At 37.9% G+C, this 18,863-nt stretch overlaps 1 protein-coding gene across 6 annotated transcripts in view; it reads right to left on the bottom strand.

Moving 5' to 3' along the window:
- USP32 (ubiquitin specific peptidase 32) overlaps positions 1-18,863 on the bottom strand; it is a 78,478-nt gene that overhangs the window by 22,012 nt on the left and 37,603 nt on the right. For 5 of the 6 annotated variants that reach the window (XM_061368699.1, XM_061368707.1, XM_061368725.1 and 2 more), the window contains 9 exons: positions 11,114-11,245; positions 9,573-9,680; positions 8,697-8,812; positions 8,251-8,313; positions 6,309-6,392; positions 3,848-3,909; positions 3,627-3,729; positions 1,662-1,854; positions 387-556 (listed from right to left, as the gene is read on the bottom strand). In XM_061368699.1, the coding sequence (XP_061224683.1) occupies positions 387-556; positions 1,662-1,854; positions 3,627-3,729; positions 3,848-3,909; positions 6,309-6,392; positions 8,251-8,313; positions 8,697-8,812; positions 9,573-9,680; positions 11,114-11,245 (1,031 nt within the window). The remainder of the gene's footprint in view (positions 1-386; positions 557-1,661; positions 1,855-3,626; positions 3,730-3,847; positions 3,910-6,308; positions 6,393-8,250; positions 8,314-8,696; positions 8,813-9,572; positions 9,681-11,113; positions 11,246-18,863) is intronic. The other variant, XM_061368734.1, reaches the window with a different exon arrangement.

Here is an 18,863-nt window from a genome sequence, read left to right as displayed (position 1 = left end):
TCATGAATACTGGAACAACTGTCAGTTTTGTTTTACTATTTTGTTACCTATATTCTGGGCTTATGCAACAGCAATAAACTCAGACTGAAAGCACTGAAGTGTTCAATTATAATATTTCAATACTGAAAGCTGTGTTTAATTTTTGAGTTTCATTTAAGAACATTTGAATGATTCTCTTCTTACAAAGCACTTTCTTGTAGACTCAGAAGTCAAACACATTTTTCTCCTCTTAAAGTAAGAGTAAGAAACCCAAATTTTGTTACATGACAAAGCAGTGTTAATTCAGAATTAGGCTGCTAGCTGAAAACAATAAATAAATAAAAGGCTGTGATGAAAGGATCCTAAAAGGTATTTTTCCTATAGTCACATGACTCCAATGCATTTACCTTCACTGGTTCTTGTGTTACTAGAGGTTGGTTATCAATAGCTCCTGGCTTCTGAGGATTAAGCTGTAGCAAATTATTCCCATTGGTTCCAAGGAAACACTGGTTATTATTGTCCGAAGTATTATGCTGCCTAGCAAAATCAGTCCCTGGTGTGCCAGGGTGAAGATTATCTGTAATGCAATACAGGAGAAAAAGAACAAGCCCAAAAAACTCAATTTCAGTTCATGATTCCATAAACCATAAAGGAATGAGTTAAACACTTGTAGCCTTTTCTAAATGTTTTTAAAGAAGGCATGTTTTACTTCAGTAAAACATGCAACTCTTCCAAACTACAGTGACAAATATGCTGTTACTCTCAGAAAAGAAGTGGATGTACAAGATCCAAATACCAAAGCAGATACCTACACAAATACTGGTTTGAAACAGCCTAACTAGGTTTGTGTGAGTAAATGAGTTTAGCATTTGCTCGTTGTCTGGATGTCTGAGTATCAAGCTCCTGAAAATCTTACATGCATAATAGAATATATATACACATATATATGCAATAACTTATTTTTAGTTTTTCTCCTCAAAAAGGCAAACGTTTTTATCTCAAAGAATCTCCTTTGGTTATGATGCAGAACACTAAACAGAAGAAAGAAGAACCTTTAAACTAAAACTTCTCTCCCTTCCTGCCCTTTGCCCATCTCTCCTCACCCCCACACCAGAAACAGCCACAGTAATCTATCTACTTAAAATGGATATTTAGCTGCCTCATAAAGATAGATCTCAAATTCTCAGATGAACTGACTGAGAATTATCACTAAAATCTCTTCTTTCACAAAGATGGTTCCTAAAATCTGCACACACATTTGGATCACGTCCTGTTAAACTCTAAGTGCGCTTTTCCTAAGTTTTTTCTGCTTCTTTCCTCTTTCTATTATCTGAGGTCATCCCATTGCAAGACATCACAATGTCAGTTGGGTATGAGCTAGAAACAACTTTATGTGAAGAGGGGACAAAAAGTCCACTCAGAATATAAATGCTACAACAAAAACCTGTAAATCTTGAAACAGTTCTGGAAACTAATCATAAGGTAACAGACAAATTGCTGTTTAAACAAGGCTGTTTCTTATCCACCACAGACTGAAAAACCCTGTAATTCACCAATGTCCATACGTAAGCCACTTCTGCAATCTAAACTGTTATCTTCACCTGGAGGAATCCATGCAGTACGTAGTTTTCTCAAAACCTGCTCTACATTAAATCTCCAAGGAAATAAGATGTTATGCTTACTGCTGCTAGTAGTCTCTGAAGCTTCTGATGCAGTAGAAATATTATCTGAACACTTTTCTTCTGTTGCACTGAAGTAATTAAGACCTCCCATTTTGTCTTCTCCCTGTTCTGAAGCATTGGCTGCAGCAGCTATGAGTGAATTCTTACCTCCACTCAAGACAGATGAAGGCTCTATCACAACAGGGTTTGCATCCTAAAATTGGTAGGCAAGTAGAAAGGTTAATGATAAACCAGTACCAAAGACGTTTAGCATCAGCCAAACCAAGCACCAAAATTCACAGCTGCATGACCATTCCTGCATATCCCAAATGAGCTTTATAGAAAAAACTAAGTAAATTCTACATGTGCAGAAGCAAACAACCAAAACGGTTACACCAATGGAATCAACTCTTCTGCAGAATATAAAAATTGCGAAATACCAGAATTATTTCCTCTATCTCAATCCATGAAAAGACACCCGTTTTAGACAGCTGTAATTACAGTCTATAAATACATGAAGATTTGTCCTTGTTGAATTTGGTATGGTTAAATGAGAACACCAGCACAACAACAACAAAAACATTCTTGCCTCAAACCTGCAACATTTTAGTCATCCTAATTTTGTTTTGAAACAAAGTTCCCTTGTTTCCTTTGGAGAAACAGCACTGTAAGGGCAATCTGGCTCAAAATGAGGCAAGATAAAGGAGGAGAAAAAGACCTGCAGCCTTCCAAAAGTGTAACTTAACCAGTACAGACAAGATGCAAGAAGAATCTTAATCAATTTACAGCACCAGTCACAACATGAAATGACAATAAATGAGAAAACAGAAGAATAAGGGAGCCTCACTGAGCCTTAGAGAGGAAAAAAGAAAACCCATGTAATGAACATCACTGGAAAAAGGGATTTTTCCTGTCTTATGTTGTCCCCTATTTACCGCATCACTAAAGATAATATTCTGTCAAATGACAAACTGTGCAGTACAGCTAAAAGTATAAAAATTAGACCAAAATGTATGTTGGAATTATACTAATCATTTATAGAATTTTATGGAAATTCCAAGTGTTCTCTTTGCTGAGAGGCTGACAGGATGACTAACGGCATCGTGCTATTATGCAAAGGATTCGGTATGAGATCTTGTGCACCTCTGAGCACTTACACTATGACAAGGATCATCTTATCTATTATTACAGGCATTTAAGCCATCATTTGTCCAATTCATTGTGCATAAAGAACAACTGTAATTGCATTGTTATTTAATGCATATGTTGCATTTTCTGACTATTTTCAGTTATTTGTATTTATAAAACCACTCAAATACTTTGATAATTATCACTATAGCAAACTTTTCTGAGCAGCAGTTTATTTTTGTGTAACCTGCAAAGAATATTTATCTCCATCTCAATTAAGTGTTACTAAATTTATTACATATGATTTCTTTTGTAAAAAATCAGAGTGATGCTTTAACTTGGAAGTTTAAGTTGGAGAGTATTTAAAGAGCACTCTGTGCCTACAAGGTTTTAGTAGGACCCCCCCTTATCACCACCAGGTACTGGGCTACTTTTCATCGTTGCCTATAAACCAAATATGTCAATTCCCTCCTCTGTTTGTCCAGAAAATGCGCAAGTGTGTGTCTGTGGCCCAAGCGAAGTCAGAACCAATACAGGCAGCTTTATTATCAAATGGATCCAAAGACTTAAGTGAAGTACTATTGTGAGAGTATGTTTTTAATCAAACAATATTTTGACATGCAGGAATGATGAAGGGAAGCAGAGAAAGAGATGACAGGTTAATGAAATTACAGTGAAAATCTCACCACGTGGCAGTGATTCAGCAAAACAATTCTTTGCCACTAACAGACAGATGCTTAATTTCAAGCGTTATTGGTTAAGCAGTCATTTGCTCCACGCTGTTTTTTCCATCCACACATTCACAGGTTTAAAGAAACCACTTATTCAGCACACTATTATTATTATTATTATACTTACGTATTTGACATATTCTTTCCACTGGTGCCACCATGGCATTGCAATAAGAAACCAGTTGTGCCCTGGTTGAAGGCCGTACCTGCTTTCTCTTTCTAACCAGCCCCTGTACATAAAGGATGAACAACATGAAGCACCAGCTGAAACAGGGAAATTGCAGTCCTTTTGAAAAGTACTAGAAGTTGATTCTGAAACTCATTAAGAATTCTGAGCAAAACATGTACCTAATAATCTTCCCTTCCTCCTCTGGAGTGGCAGGTCGTAGCCCCAAAACTATATGACACACCTGGAAGAAGAAAGTAATTGTTATTAAGAACCAAACCAGTATGAAACAAGCATTGGGCAAATGAAAGAAAAGAACAGCTTTAATGAGACTTTTCTGAAAATTCTTTTGAATCACGTAGCAAGACTACCTAAAATTGAAGGAATCACTAAAAAAGCAGTATTGTGAGCTATGAGATTCACAACCTGCTCCCACTGTTAAGATGAAGACACCAAGAATGACAAATGCCCCCCGACAAATTAAGGTGAACAGAAAATGAATTTTCAGGATTTTCAGGGCTGAAGCGCATACTACAAAAGATCACAGGAACTGACATGGCTGAGATATACAAAAAGTTAAGGTGTTTGTATGTACTGAAGAGAGGGAATGAGGAAAGGGAGGAATGCAAGTGGTTGGAAAAGATAAGTGAAAGGTTAAAAAAAAAAAGCAACATAGAAAGTGGGATTTTATCCCAAGGACAAGACAGCAGCCCCAGATGGATAATATTTTACTCCTCTCTTCCTAGGAAAACCATCCCGGCCTTGCTGCAGTGAGTACATCTCTGCTGGGCTCTCCCAGCAGCTCCCTGCCACAGGGCATGCGACTGGGAGCGCTGAGCAGAGAGGAGCAGACTCTGCAGGAGCCTTTGTTTCCCATTGCAGGAGGAGGGTCAGCTGTCTCGTCTGCGAGACAGTTCTCAAATTGGTTGCTACTCATAACATGATTTATAGTCTTTTCCTTATGTCTCTTTGGAGGGTATCAATTTGCGTCTCAGCTGGAGATTTCTAATGACTGGTGAGATATCTTATTTAAATTTATACTACAGTGTGAGAGACCATTTCACATTCTGAGTACAACAAAGGCCATTCACTGCTGGGAAGCAACAGATTTTCCAGCACACACAACACAGCTGGTTCCAGTGTTTTCTTTTTAAACTCATGGAGCACTGTGCCAGTATCAGATTCTTCCTCTAAACTAACCCTGCCGCAAACAAACCAATTTGTTGACAAGCTTTCCAGGGCTCTCCACTCAGACTACTCAGCTTTTCTGTCTGCAGATGAGACACACAAGCTCATGACAGCTTAAATAGATGCCCAGACAAATCAATGGCAGACTCTGTCCCCTGTGTGAGTGTGTTACGGAGCCTGCAGCATGAGATGGGGGTGCCTCATAGAATAAAGTTTATCAAAAGATGCTACACTTAATGTATTTCTTTTAATGATGATTATCATGAAGTGTTCATTATTTCTATTTCAGTCTTGCTCAGATATTTGTTAGTTCATTAATATTAACTTATGATAGGATATTTAATGCTAGACAGTCCAAAAATAAAGACAGCCCTTCTTGAGAAGGCTGCAATGTAAGCAAAACCTGATGCAATCAGAGACAGAAAGAAGCTGCAGAACTTTCTGATTTGATTCTTTTCAGCTGTGGTGTTGTTGATGGCCTCAGAATACTCTCCCTCAGTTGCCCTGAAGTTCTTGAAAAAGTATAGTTCAAAATACAGTATATAAAGTAGTCTGGGGCCATAACCAGGAGAATGAGTTGTGTACAACCATACTTACTGTAAAAGCCACACAGCTTCTCTCTGATGAAATGTGTTCTGCTACAATTTGATCCTGTAACCATTTAAGCTTCACTGGTAAGATGAGAACAGAGCCCACTGGTTCTCCCCAATATTCCTGGGAAGAGGTGAGACTGTCATATGGGCTGGAGGTGAACGCTAAATTGGGGCAAATCTTCAAGGCTCCATTTGGATTATTGTTACTTAAAGTACCAGTATCTACAGCAAATGGGTAAGGAACAAACTGCAGGGAATGAAAATACTCTTGGGGGGTTATTTTCTGCACAAACTGAGCCAGTGCTAAAACATGAATAAATTATGAAAATCCAATTCAACCTCAATTAAAACCAAACTCAGTACACACTTAATCCTCAGCTTCTGCAACACAATACTGATATGATATCACAGCTTTCAAGGACTGCTTCATTAAGAAAGCAATGAAAGGTTTCTTAGAAGGCCTTAACAGAAAACATAAAAGGGAAAGTGGTTGCAAAGAGTCAGCAACACCTTTTCTCATGTCTTGTGTCCCTTTCTCAGCAAAGATTTGCAAGAACTGGTTAAGAACAGCCTTTTGCTAATGGAAAACGTAACTGCTGATACATTTGAAATCTCATTGCATAAACAGTAGCTTATGTTCACTTTAACAAATTAGGCATCTCCATACACTAAAAAGAATAATAATCAAATAGAGAATCATTCTGTCAAGGTAGTGCGCAATTGCAAACCCACATGACTTACTGCAAGAGACAAAACAGTAAGTAAGCATGGTGACAAATGCTGCCGCTGCACTTTGTGGCCACACACAAAGCTCATGAATTATTTGCTATAATTTTCGAGTTTAAATTGACTCTAAACATACCTGAAAAAGCAGGTTTAGAAATTCATTGGCAAGTGCACTCTTCACACTCCATATCTGGTAGTCCTCCAGAGTGAGGTGTCCAAGCTTAGATAAAGGCAGGAGAAGGAAATGGGAAGGAAAAACCATCAAACCATTAACCTATTTCTATTACACTGCTCATTAAATGTGTCATACCAGGCAAAAGCCAGTGAGTTGATAAAAAGTAGCACCTACCACTCTGCTAATAAAATTTGGTGCAATCAAAGAAGAAAAATGCAGTTTTAGCATAACGTAGGCAACCTATAACAGAGAGAACCGAAAAGCTTTGATTGTACAGAGGATGACCTATGCACAGCATGTAACTTTTGCTTCTCTTCTCCACTTTTCAGAATTAGTATTCATGCTCAACTGCAGTAGTCATATTTTCTCAAGCCACAAAGCCAGCAGCAGCAGTATGTGACTGGTTTTGTGTCCTACAATGTGACTGCCCTAACAAGATTAAGACAAGCTAGGACTCTGATAGTCCAAACAACCTCTGCACATAGAGATATATGCATCCATTCAGAACCCCAACCTCCTCTGTGGCTTGGGAAAAACTATTTTGGATTATCAAGTCCTTATGACCTTACCTTACGAGTCCTATTAATTCTTAACCAATTGCAAAGTTACAGTAGCATAACACTGACCAACGTCAGCAGAACTTCTGATTTTCATCAGTTTGGTGATAGGATCAATCTGAATTTCTTATATTGTACCATCATTCAGAGCCACTTTTACAGCAGTGGCAGTTACTCTGCCTCTTCTTACAGACCATTTCCTCCTGAGTTCATATAGGTCTAATCTAACATATGAAAAGAGGTTAAATAATTTATGTAATTACTGCACCATCAGCTCTTTCAGCACTACATCCACGATGCAACTATTAAAGATATACTGAAGACTTAGGGAGTTTCTTTAACTCTTTGTGGAGACAAGACTGCAATACACTTGCTTATCAAGTACCCTTCTGAAAAAAAAGCAAACACTAAAGCATGAAAGAAAGAGCTCAGTGAAGCTGCAATTTCTGCTGCTTTGGTAATAGAAGAATGAAAACATTTGCCTACCACTTTGTTGGAGTACAAGCAGGCAAGGCGAATATTAAAACAAGTAATTAAATATTTCTAGGCATTCTTTATGGTTTTTATTGAATTATTTATAGCTTCCAGACACTCTTCCTAAGTAGTGAAGCGAAAGATGGAATAATGCAAACAACTTCCTCTCTATTGTTTGCAGATGATAGTGCCCATCTCGAAAAAGCAAGCACATAATTAAGATTTACACACAGCCAACTATAAAGCACAATATAAACTTCTCAGGCTTTTTGCTGTGTGTCACGATAGATGCCTCCACAGTTTCATGAATACTTAGCTCTAAAACAGTACTGCTGGTATATAGTTCACTGGTTGTATACAATATTATTGCAAGCAAAGTAGTGTGATAATGATAATGCATAACTTATTACTGAATTAATACAACTCTGTTCTAGCATAGGAGGATAATGTGTCTTCCACAGCATAAAATATAAGATGCATTAATGCACTGCCCTCCTTTCTTCACAAGATCATTTATAACATGAAACCAAAGACCAGTTTCTCCAGAACAAAAGTCAAGCATCAGATTTAAAACTGGTATTAATTTTTCACAGCAAAGCCTTACAAACAGAATGGGTATGCTTCAAATTGATTTTGTTGGTTATGTATTTTTGGTTGAGTGTCATATATAAAAGAGAGTTTACAAATTCAAACATGTTCTTCCGTTCACAGAACAATGTGGAAAATTTAATGGAAAAGTGACATTTCTTGAGAGTGTCTTTTATTGACACGTCTCTGCTTTAAAGAAAGCGTAAGATTTTACTTTCTTTCCTGTAAATAAACTGAAGAAGCCAGGGTATAAAAACAACAAGGGAAGAACTGAAAATTCCTACCTTTGTGTTATCATGCATATTCAAAATATCTTCTACAATTTCAGACAAATCCATGTTCAATTCCTTAACAAACAAAAGGATTACAAAAGAGAGTTAAATTCCCACAGCAATCCCTGGAGCTGCATGTGTTCAGAATAAAAATACAACTGAGAAATGTTGATGATTCCTCCATGTAATTCACAACTGAGCACTTCCAGACAGTTGTACTTTTGTACCTAAGGCTTCTTTATATGAAACAATGTACATTACAGTCACACCATTCTGCTTTGGTCAAAGTTACACAGGGTAAGTTACACCCAATTATCAATACCCTTCCGCTAAGGTAAGTAGTTCAAGGAAGCCTGTGTTTCACTGAAACCATGTTCAAACAACATTCCCATTCCTACTTTTGAAGGATGATTTAAAGAAAGAGAAGCAACTGAATGAAACCCCCAAATAGAACTTACAGGTATTTTATCAGTACGGTTATCCTTCCAAACCTCTAAAAGTGCAACCACCATTTCTTTAAGTTCAGTGCGGGACAACACACCATCTCGGTCAATGTCAAAAACCTTGAAGCAAACTGAGAGAAAAGGAAATTACTTTTCTATGTTAGAACTACTCAACAACTACTATTTTCTGTGCCTCCCTTGCAGAATGTAAGTCTGCAGAGTCACAAGAACCTGATTTAGTGCTGACAGTTTTGATGAGGCAGGATGCATGTGTGGTAGTGAGGAAATGGAGCAGCTGTGTTTAATAAACTGAAATCTAGATTCTTGCAATTCTGTGCTGTGTTTTTTGATGTAACATAGAAGGGAACATATGTGCATCCAGAAATTTCCAGGGAATTTAAGCTGCAGCAAGAGGGCTTTGGAAAAGTATGGAACAAAGGTATTTCAAAACACAAGAACCTTGCAGGGAGACAGCTTAAAACTGGGCAGTCAATAAGCCAAACATGCTATTTACCACAAAACAATCAAATAGGAGAACCAGTTTATATTGTATCTAATGAATATGTGTTTGCATTTTCTTTACTGAGATTCACATTTCTGCATCATAATGCAGAACACTGAAAAATAACTTGTGAATGTTAATCTTTCCCCCCCAAACAGGTTGATAACTTATATGCAGCTATGGGTAAGCAATAAAATATACCGAATCAGGTTTAATCATGCTTTATAAAATGAAGCCTTAATAATTACAATTCCTTTCATTTCTTAACTTCTGCAGCCTGCCTCACACTTACCCAATGGAAAAATGCTAAACACGTGTAAACAACTGAACTTCAGTGTTCAAACTGAAAAGCTTCTCTGGAATAAACAGTTAACACTTTGCATACTTACACTTCTGTCTTTCTGCCAAGGGTCCCCTGCAACATGCTGAGAGCCCACAGGAAATTTCTTTAAAATCTATGTGATTGTCTCGGTTTTCATCAAAAGCATTAAATAAACCTGCAAACCACAAAAGAATCTCCTGTTACAGCATGTGGCTGGCAGAGCTGACAGTCATACTTAGCATTTACATGGAGGGTTAATGGTTAACATTTGCAAGGAGAAATACAAACACTTATGATTATAACTCTAAGCATAAAAAAGGTAATAAAGCCCTACCAAGACCATCTGAATGGTGAATCAGATCACTCTTGTATCAAGAATTCTGAACTCTAGCCTTATTCTCACACCTTCCTTGTAATGATTGATTTATAGAGCATCCACCTACACCAGCATGGGCAGGACAAGCAAGGAACAAGATGGCAAAGGTACTCAGATGCAAGATGCTTTCACTTTTCACAGTGCCTGATAGAAACAAAACTCACTAACGTTGCATATTTTGCCATGAGTGAGTTAGAAGTTTCAGTTACCAGCCTTCAAATGATTTGAGAGTTCTATTCATTTCAGCACATATAACTCTTTTTGGTCCAATAATAATTTTTTTTTCTCTTTGTGCAAATGACTCAGTTGCACTATCCACAAAAGACATATTAAATGACCAGAAACCATTTGAGTTTCCCCATAGCAGCTGCCTAAATTTATATCACTAAGCAGATAAAACACACTTCCGAGCAAAAGGATGTGGGGAAATATTCCTATTAAGCTGAACATAAATTCTGGTGTTTTAACAGCTTGCATCCACTGCAGATGATTTTCCCATTTTCTACTTAGTGTTGCCACTTGTCAGTAAAGCTGACCATTTGGTGGTAAAAAATTGTCACTCTAGGACTGCAGATAAGTACTAGCAAACAAGTAGAATGTTACTTAAAGTCCTTATATTCTGCAGTAAATGGCAATTAGACAGTTGCAACCTCCACTTATTACCAGAGTGGCTTCAACTTGAAAGACCAGCTTGGTTATTAATGGCTAAGTTGCAACACACGAATCTCCTGACCAGCTCTTCTGAACAAAATCCTCCTTCACTTCCAGTGTTCGGATAGACTGTTTCGTTGACTGCATGATACAGCTTCTGACTTGCATGCTGAATTCTCATTTAACAGATGAAATTCACATTCATCAGTTTAAGAATGGTCTTCTATTTTATCTCATTCAGGGACAAGATTATATCTTGTCATTAAGGAGCACAGTGAATAATTTTAAGCAATCACAGGACAAATTATACATAAAGTTTGACATATTTCCTGACAACCAAGAAGAATGCAACACACATCGCTTCGTCATTCCAGATTTCCTGACAAACAGAGATTTCCCAGGCATCTTTTCTGCTCTTCAAACATTCAGAATTCAGTGGGACAAATCTCTCTAATTTAAGCTTAAAATACATTTTTAAGTAGGTCCACTTTTAAAGCCATAAAATGTACATGTTAGTAGACCATCAGGTACTGAACACCTCAGCAACATCAGTCCCTCACAGCTTTGATCGAATTCCATACCTTCACTCAGAGATGGATGAATAGGAGGGGAAACTAAGGGGGCAAACGTTTCTAAATCAAAACGTCCAGTTCTTGATTGAGCTTTTAGCAGCCAGTATCGTTTTTCAAGATCGATGATGTCAGATTCTTCCACTGTATAAGCAATGAAAATAAAAGGAACTGTTGGCAATATCTAGACCATGTTAGAATACAGCACCAAATAAAAATGCAGCATCATTTTGTCACAACAAGAAATAATGTTCATTTTTTTATGCCCAACTCCTGCTTACAAACATTAAAAACATGAGCAATACAGAAATAAAAATCCAATTTTACCTTCTTTATATACAGAATCATGTCACCATCTAGGAATTCCCATCAATAACACACAAGTGTTCACAGATATAGAAATGAACCTTTCCCACTGCTAAAGGCTACAGCAGTCTCTTCACTTATTTCTTCTTGGTGAATTGAACAGGCAGATTACATATGCTCTACCTTCTTTTCCATGGTATCTAGTATTTAAATCCTCTAAAAGGATGCAAAGCAGCATATAAAAACATCCCAGACTTTAAAACATATATATATATAGTACTTATCTGCTCTTGAAAAATTCCTGTTTGCAAGTTTTAGTCTTCTGAGACAGTAACAATGCTAAATTTTAATGTGACTTTTAACCACTGCATCTCATCATTAACTTTTTCTAAATATAACCCACATTTGTTTCACTTTATTTTTACACTACGGATGCACTCAGGAACCCAGTCAACATCGGGGAGTGAAATCCAAACCTAGAAGATACTTTAAAGATACTTAACTTACAAGCTAATTTATAGAAGGGAAGGCAAAAAGCCAAACTCCCAAACTAACAGTGAGTAAAGCAAGGTGCTAGGCAAAGGAGAATAAAGACAGGCAGAGGAAGAACTTGTGTTTTCTTTCAAAACCTTCTATACAAATTTTGATCTCTATGTTTTATCATTGGAAATAAAAAATATAGATAGATAAACATTCAATTTCTGCTCAACAATAGCTTTAACCTGTTTACATATGCAAGTGTGTCACAACGCTGCTTTAGGTCACTACAAATTAATTGGTACTCAAATAGATATGTAATGACAAAGCTGTCTATATTAAGAACCACTACGTGTGATCCCATTCCCAGATGGTTCTGAGCCTTTAAATCCACGCCAGCTTTCTAATAGGTTTAACTTGAGCTATTTGGCCTGGTTTAGTCAACAGAAACAATAATAATCCTGTAAGGCTTAAGAACAGAAGAGAACGCAAAGAAGTTATATGCCAAATTGAAATTTTATTGATTTATTTTTCTAGATCTGTCCTAAGTTGTAGTAACTTGCTCAGAATAGTAACTTAGGTAACCTATAATGAGCATGAATTAGCAGTAACTACCCAGCAGGCACATCATATAACGCATCAAAACTTACACAGCATCTTACTCTCAGCAGCAGAAAGTTTGGAAAAATTCTAACAAAAGAGTCATGTCTGAATGAATCTTTCCATGCTGCTGGAAGAGTGCACGGGATTTACAGCTTCCTGCAATGTATTTTTGGACAGGCTAACTAGAAAAGTAAGATCAGTAAAAACATGTCCTCCTTTTCCTTTGTACAGTCAGTACAATCACTAGACAGGCCATACAGTAGCATACAGAACATGCACACCAAAGCTACAGTCCCAGGGCCACGTTAAACTAACCCAGCTTCAGGCTGAAAAGAAAGTTTGCCTTCCTCCTTAATGCCAGGTATGGGTGCAGCATCCTCACTTGCATCAGCTATTGTGCATCTATATAGTAAGTGAGATAAGAGAACTGATCCAAAAATAAAACTAAACTGATTTTTCCCTTCTCTTCCCTCTCTCCTTCCTATATGGATCAATTCCTTTATCTGGCTTACATCTCCTGGCTCTCAGCTGTGTTGTAATCATAAAGTCATTTGGGTGTGAAGGGACCTCAAAGATCATCTGGTTCCAACCCCCTGCAGTGAAGAGGGACATCTTCAATTAGATCAGGTTTCTCAAACTCTGCCCAACCTGATTTTGAACATGTCCAGGGATGGGGCATCTACTGCCTCTCTGAGCAACCTGGTTGTGTTGCATCACCCTCGTCATCTAGTCTCAGTCTACCTTCTTTTAGTTAAAACTATTACCCCTCATCCTATCACTACAGGCCTCACTAAGAGGTCTGTACCAAATACGTAAGGGAGCAGTAATCTAGAAATACAAAGGAATGTTATTCTACTAGAAATCAAGGAAGAAGAAATGGAGTAGTTATTTCTTTGAAGATCAGCATACAGAAATATCATAGGGGCTTTGGACTGGCAGAGATGTAAGCAGCTTCGCAATCCTAAGCTGAGCAGTCAGGTGATGTTGAACTGCACTGCATCTGGTATGTTCCAAGACAGAGGGATGTCATGATGTAACAACATACATGCCCCATAATGGCCAACGTATCAACAGATGGGGGCAGATTACCAAATTAAATGTACTTTCCCTCAATCTTGTTGCTTCTGCAGGAACCAGGGTGCTACATTATTGATAAGAAACAGCTCACAAGACATGACATTAGGACTAGAGCACCAGTATTCTGCAGGAAATCCAAAAAAAAGTGTATTTGTGGAGTTCCAAGAACAGAAATAAACAAAAAGTAAAATAATAAAGGCATAAGCCACTTTATGAGACGGAACCATACACACATGAAGAGAATCACTGTACTATTGTACTGCCTAAACAACTGCACATAAAGGGCAAGTTTGTACTGGCATTTAGAGGAATTGCACATACACATCATTGCTCTCATTAGCAAACACAAAAGCATTATGCTAACTCTCTTGAGCATACGCATGTAAATCAGTTTCCTTTTAATCTACCTTTGTGACTGGGAAGAATAACAAATGTGCTAGTTTGCACTCCATTTGTGAAATAATGCAACACTAAGAATATCCAGAACAACAGAATCTCACATTGTCTTTACTGAAGAGTAAATCTGCAGAAACCAGCTTTAATGGCAGGTGCATTATTTCTTTTTAGTAATGAAGAACTGCAATCCAGGGTCTCTAGCCAAATAAAACATTCTCCAAAACTAGAGGAGAAGCTATTTGTGCTCCAGTTTTTAAACTGTACCTCACAGATGGTTTTTACAGTGCTAACTTTATTGGTTTATTATTTCAATCTCAGACAAGAAAGGTTATCAGAAAGCATCTTATCTGCAGTTCTGGCCAGCAGTGGTTGAAATAACATGGTCATTTAAATGACAAAGAATACCTGGTCAATGCTACATCGATGTTATAGCCAAGGCAGGTCCAGGCTATCGATTTTCTGCATAAGAGCGAACGTTTTAGAAAGTGAAACTGAGAAAGTGGCAAATAAAGTTGTCTGTACTGATGAGACTCACACAAGTAAGGTGAAATCCAAGTAAAAATGTGACAAAAGAATACTTTTCACTCATGGTAACAACTAACTGAATTGCAGCTCACTGCAATAGTTTCACTTACATAAAATACAGAAGGATTTATTGGATTACAGCACACATAAAAGAGTAATTCTGCAGCTGAAAAGCCAGCTCTTACAGAATTTGATTTCTCCAGGGTGATTTTTGGCACATAATCTTGTAAATCAGTCTTGGGATATGTTGTGCACCATCTATTCCTCCATAAAAGTAAACTAAAAGAAATCTCTTGCAATTTATGATGTATACATATAATAATATTTGGTAGTGAAGTTTAAATGAAGCCTGATAAAAGCAGACAGCACTTATTATCCAAACATACTGATGTGTATGAAAAAAACCTGTGTGTTCTAAAGAGCTTTCATAAAAAGGATTTTACCTTTTCGAAGTACAGTTTTTTTTCTCCTGATTCCTGCTCAAATCCCATCAGAAGTGTGAACTGGGCTCCCATTCAGCAGTCCAAATCTTAAATAACCTCTGATTATATCTGGAAGTGTACCTCATACATCTATACAATGCAGTCCAAACCATCAGAGCAGCCTGGCTTTCTAGGCAAGTAAGGATTCATTTTTGTCAACTAGAAACATGATCTGATTATTTCAGCTCACGCAGAGGTGTTACATATCTGTGAAACTTCACCATATACTACCACATTACTACCATGTGCTATTTTATATATCACTCATCCTTTGTCCATTAAAAATATGAAAGCCTTTCAGAGCTGATCATGAATAATCATGAACAGTGTTTCTTAGCTCAATTCTCTAAAATGAGACAAGTATAATCTGAAGAATGATAATGCCAAGCACACCACAAGTTTCCTATTGTAAAGGAAGGACAAGCAAACACCCTCAGTAAAAAGAGGCAGCTGAGAAACTGTAAATGTACTAAGAATGTGTTAATTTAAACCCAACTGCCACATTGAGATGGACAGTCAGGTCACACAACAGTGACAAACACTGGAAAAAGCATCCTTCATTTCAATGCTGTTCCCAAGGAATGTATGCCCTTCTTAAACACTACAGAGGTAGCAAGCCACAAATAACCTTCTGTCAGGAAAAAATTAAAAGCCTGTTTCCATTTCAAGCACTATTCATGATAATTCTTTATACAACCAGAATTACGGATTTCAGAATATATGAAAACTTTAATTTTTACTCACCTATTGGCACAATCCTCTCTGGTTCACAGCAGTAGAAGCATACCATATTCCCAGCATTTTAACTGAAACTGGGTTTGCTTTACTGTTTACCATGATATCCTCCACACAAAACCCAGTCCCTGGTCATGGAGAGCACTCTTCATCATGCAGCGACAGAGCCAGAGCCCCCGAATGACTGAACACCAAACTCCTTCTGACTGACCACACCTGTTTATTGCTTTCAGATTAACACATGGAAGGCTCCAGGACCTGGGCACAGAGAGCTGCTTTGCAAGACACAAAATAGCCTCGGAACTAAGAGGATAACTAAGTGACAAGATGCAGATTAAGTGAGACTGAGGCTTTTTCTTATAGGCCTGGGCTGCTGTAATACTTCCATCTTTTTCCTTTTTCATTTGAAATATGGGCACATATTAGAGAAGGGAATATTATAACTTCAGCCAAAATCCTTGTCAGACACACATTCCATGCATTCATCTAGCAGAATATGGATCATCGGTGCCTTAATACAGGAACACATACAGAACAGGTATTAAACATGCTCTTAAAGGCACCTTTCACAAATCTGAAATCTTCAGAATTTTCTTCCAGTGGCCTTCCACATATCAGGATGAGATGGTGTTTCAAGAGTGGGTATCACAACTGAAGTGGACTACCTATAGAGCGTGTATTTTACATCCAGCCTTTTAATGGGAGCAACGTTAAGCGTTCACTTCACCTTCCTTTTCTTACATAGACTCACATCTTCATCTTAGCATAAAGCCCTACAGGTTTATAAACCCATCTCTGACAAAAGACGTTACTTCTATCGCATTCAGTTTCAACTTCATGGTGTTTCAAAACCTCACTCTTCCATTTCACCCATGCTTCCTGGTTAGCCAGGGGTTTTCTCATTTATTATGCTAAACTAGCAATAACTGAATGTTCTAAAATACAATTATTATACTGATTACACACTGTCTTAACTGCATCTCAGAACGTAAGAGCTGTCAGAAAAAACAGGAGCATTTTGACGAATATTTCTGATGACAGAAGAGAGTGCCTTCAATTCGAAGGAGAATTAGAATTCTTCTTTAGTAAGAACTCAAGTGGCACAAGAACCGGGTAACAAAGAAGTACAAATTACAGTCTTCCAGTTTGAAACCAGTAACCCCTCTGATAAATGGAAGTATCCTCCCCCTGAAAAAGGACTGAAAACCTAAGTATATAAGCACATCGCATGTCACTGAGACACACCAAAATGAAACAGTCATAAAAAAAGGCAACCACCACCTACGTTGCACCAGAAGAAATCTCTCCAGCCAAGTGAAGGTGACCAGCTAGGACTCACCTAGAGTATCACAGCTATGTGTCATCTGATTCTGAGATGGAACAGGGGATGGAGCACCTGGTCTGAAATAAGACTCAAACTGTGCTCATTTTACTTTGACAAAAAGGTCAAGAAGAAACATAGCAGTCACTTGCATTTATAGCAAAGAGTAAAAAGGAAAAAGAGCAGAGACTGTCTGAAACCAAGGACATTACTGATGGAAAATGAAGATAAACTGCCCACAAATACATGTAGAAGATGTACTGGCATCATTTTCCCCTACTGGATAAAAAACCCCAACAAAACAAATAAGCCTCAGTATCTCATGAAAGAAATGACACAGTGACCCCCAGGGTCTGCACTCTGGGGGGGTGGAGGAGATCTTTCCACTTCTCATGTTACTGTACATCACTCTGACAAACCAAGCCACAGAAAGCTGTGCTTTGCAGGTATGATGGAGTCTGTTCCATTCTGATACCTACAGGAATAAACTAGTCAGAGTAGGCAGAAAAATGACATCCACCAGTGGCCAAAGATTGTTGTATTATTGAATTACTGCATTTGGACTTAGAGCACTGGAGAAGATGTTTAATTTGTAATTATTTAGGATACATAATGATCTGGGAGAATATTCCCCTACAGACACTTATTGTATTAGTAGCAGTCCCTGAAAAGATTTACCTTTGCTTTGCATGCTCCACCACAGTGCTATTCAGGATGGCATTTAATAACAACAATAAGTGTAAGAAAATCCAAATTCCTGCTACTTGGTCAGTACTCAGTGGCAGGTGACACCCACATCCCTGAAAGTGATTTTTAGGAATAAAGGTCTAAGAGAAATTTAAATTATTTTGGTAGTTTCCAAATAAGTGATTTATATTTATGATATAAGTGAAATGGAACAAAATTTGATTAAAAGCAGCAGCAAGTGTGTGCAACTTCCTGTAACTTTAAAATTTCATTTCTAATTACATGTTGAGGAATATAATTCAAGTCATCTGCATACCAAAATAAATGTTATTTACAAGCAAAACATTAGAATTCCTTTGTTTCCCTGGTAGCTTGGCTCATTAAGCAAATTTAAATGGAGTTACTGGTGCTTTGCAATAATAGGTTTGCTGTCTGTTTCAAAATCAATGTTAATAACTTCCAGTGTTTTAATCGCTGTGATTTTTCATGTCTCTGACATGTTAGTCAAGACCCTGAATGGGAAGCACGTTGCTGTGAGAGGAGGCAGGGCTTGGCAGGAGGGGCTGAAGCGGGAGCCAGGAGAGGGCGCGCTGCAATCCCAGCTGGAGCCCAGCAGCCAGGTGTGACATTCCCAATGGCACTGCGGAGTTTCACAAACTGCTTTTCTTTCTACAGGAGAAGAAACTGTAAAAGCTTTGCTCTCTCACTGTATTCTGATAAGCGTTTGCCTAGATCCACTAAACATTATTGTGGGTACTTTGTTTCCCAAAAGGCAACCGTTATCCTAGGAAAAGCATTACAACCAACCTTCACTTAGAGAAGTGTCATAACAGCTCTTCCTGTTTTACACGTTAGGATGTGTACACATTAACAAAACTTCTGTACTAAACTTTTTACTTTAGACTGACCCAATTAGACTGCAATTCCTCCCAAGTGCTCAAGCATTGATACTTCCCTTACTGTTGTGTGGATTCCTGTACTGCCTGAAAGCACAAGAGAAATCATCCGATACATGTTAAAGAACTGTAGTTGTCCAGACCTGGGGAAAGCTGGTCAGTTCACCTGCAGGTTAGTTCAACAGTTCACCTTCCTATTATATTAAATTCCTGTCAGTTTTCCATATCTATCATCTGAAAGGTCCCAGGCTTCAGAC

The sequence above is a fragment of the Neopsephotus bourkii genome, unplaced genomic scaffold (assembly GCF_033783945.1).
Source record: "Neopsephotus bourkii isolate Nb327-2 ecotype Australia unplaced genomic scaffold, CSIRO-AGI_Nbou_v1 NB_140, whole genome shotgun sequence".
In the NCBI taxonomy this organism is placed as follows: Eukaryota; Metazoa; Chordata; class Aves; order Psittaciformes; family Psittacidae; genus Neopsephotus; species Neopsephotus bourkii.
This window is presented reverse-complemented; position numbering and strand designations above follow the sequence as displayed.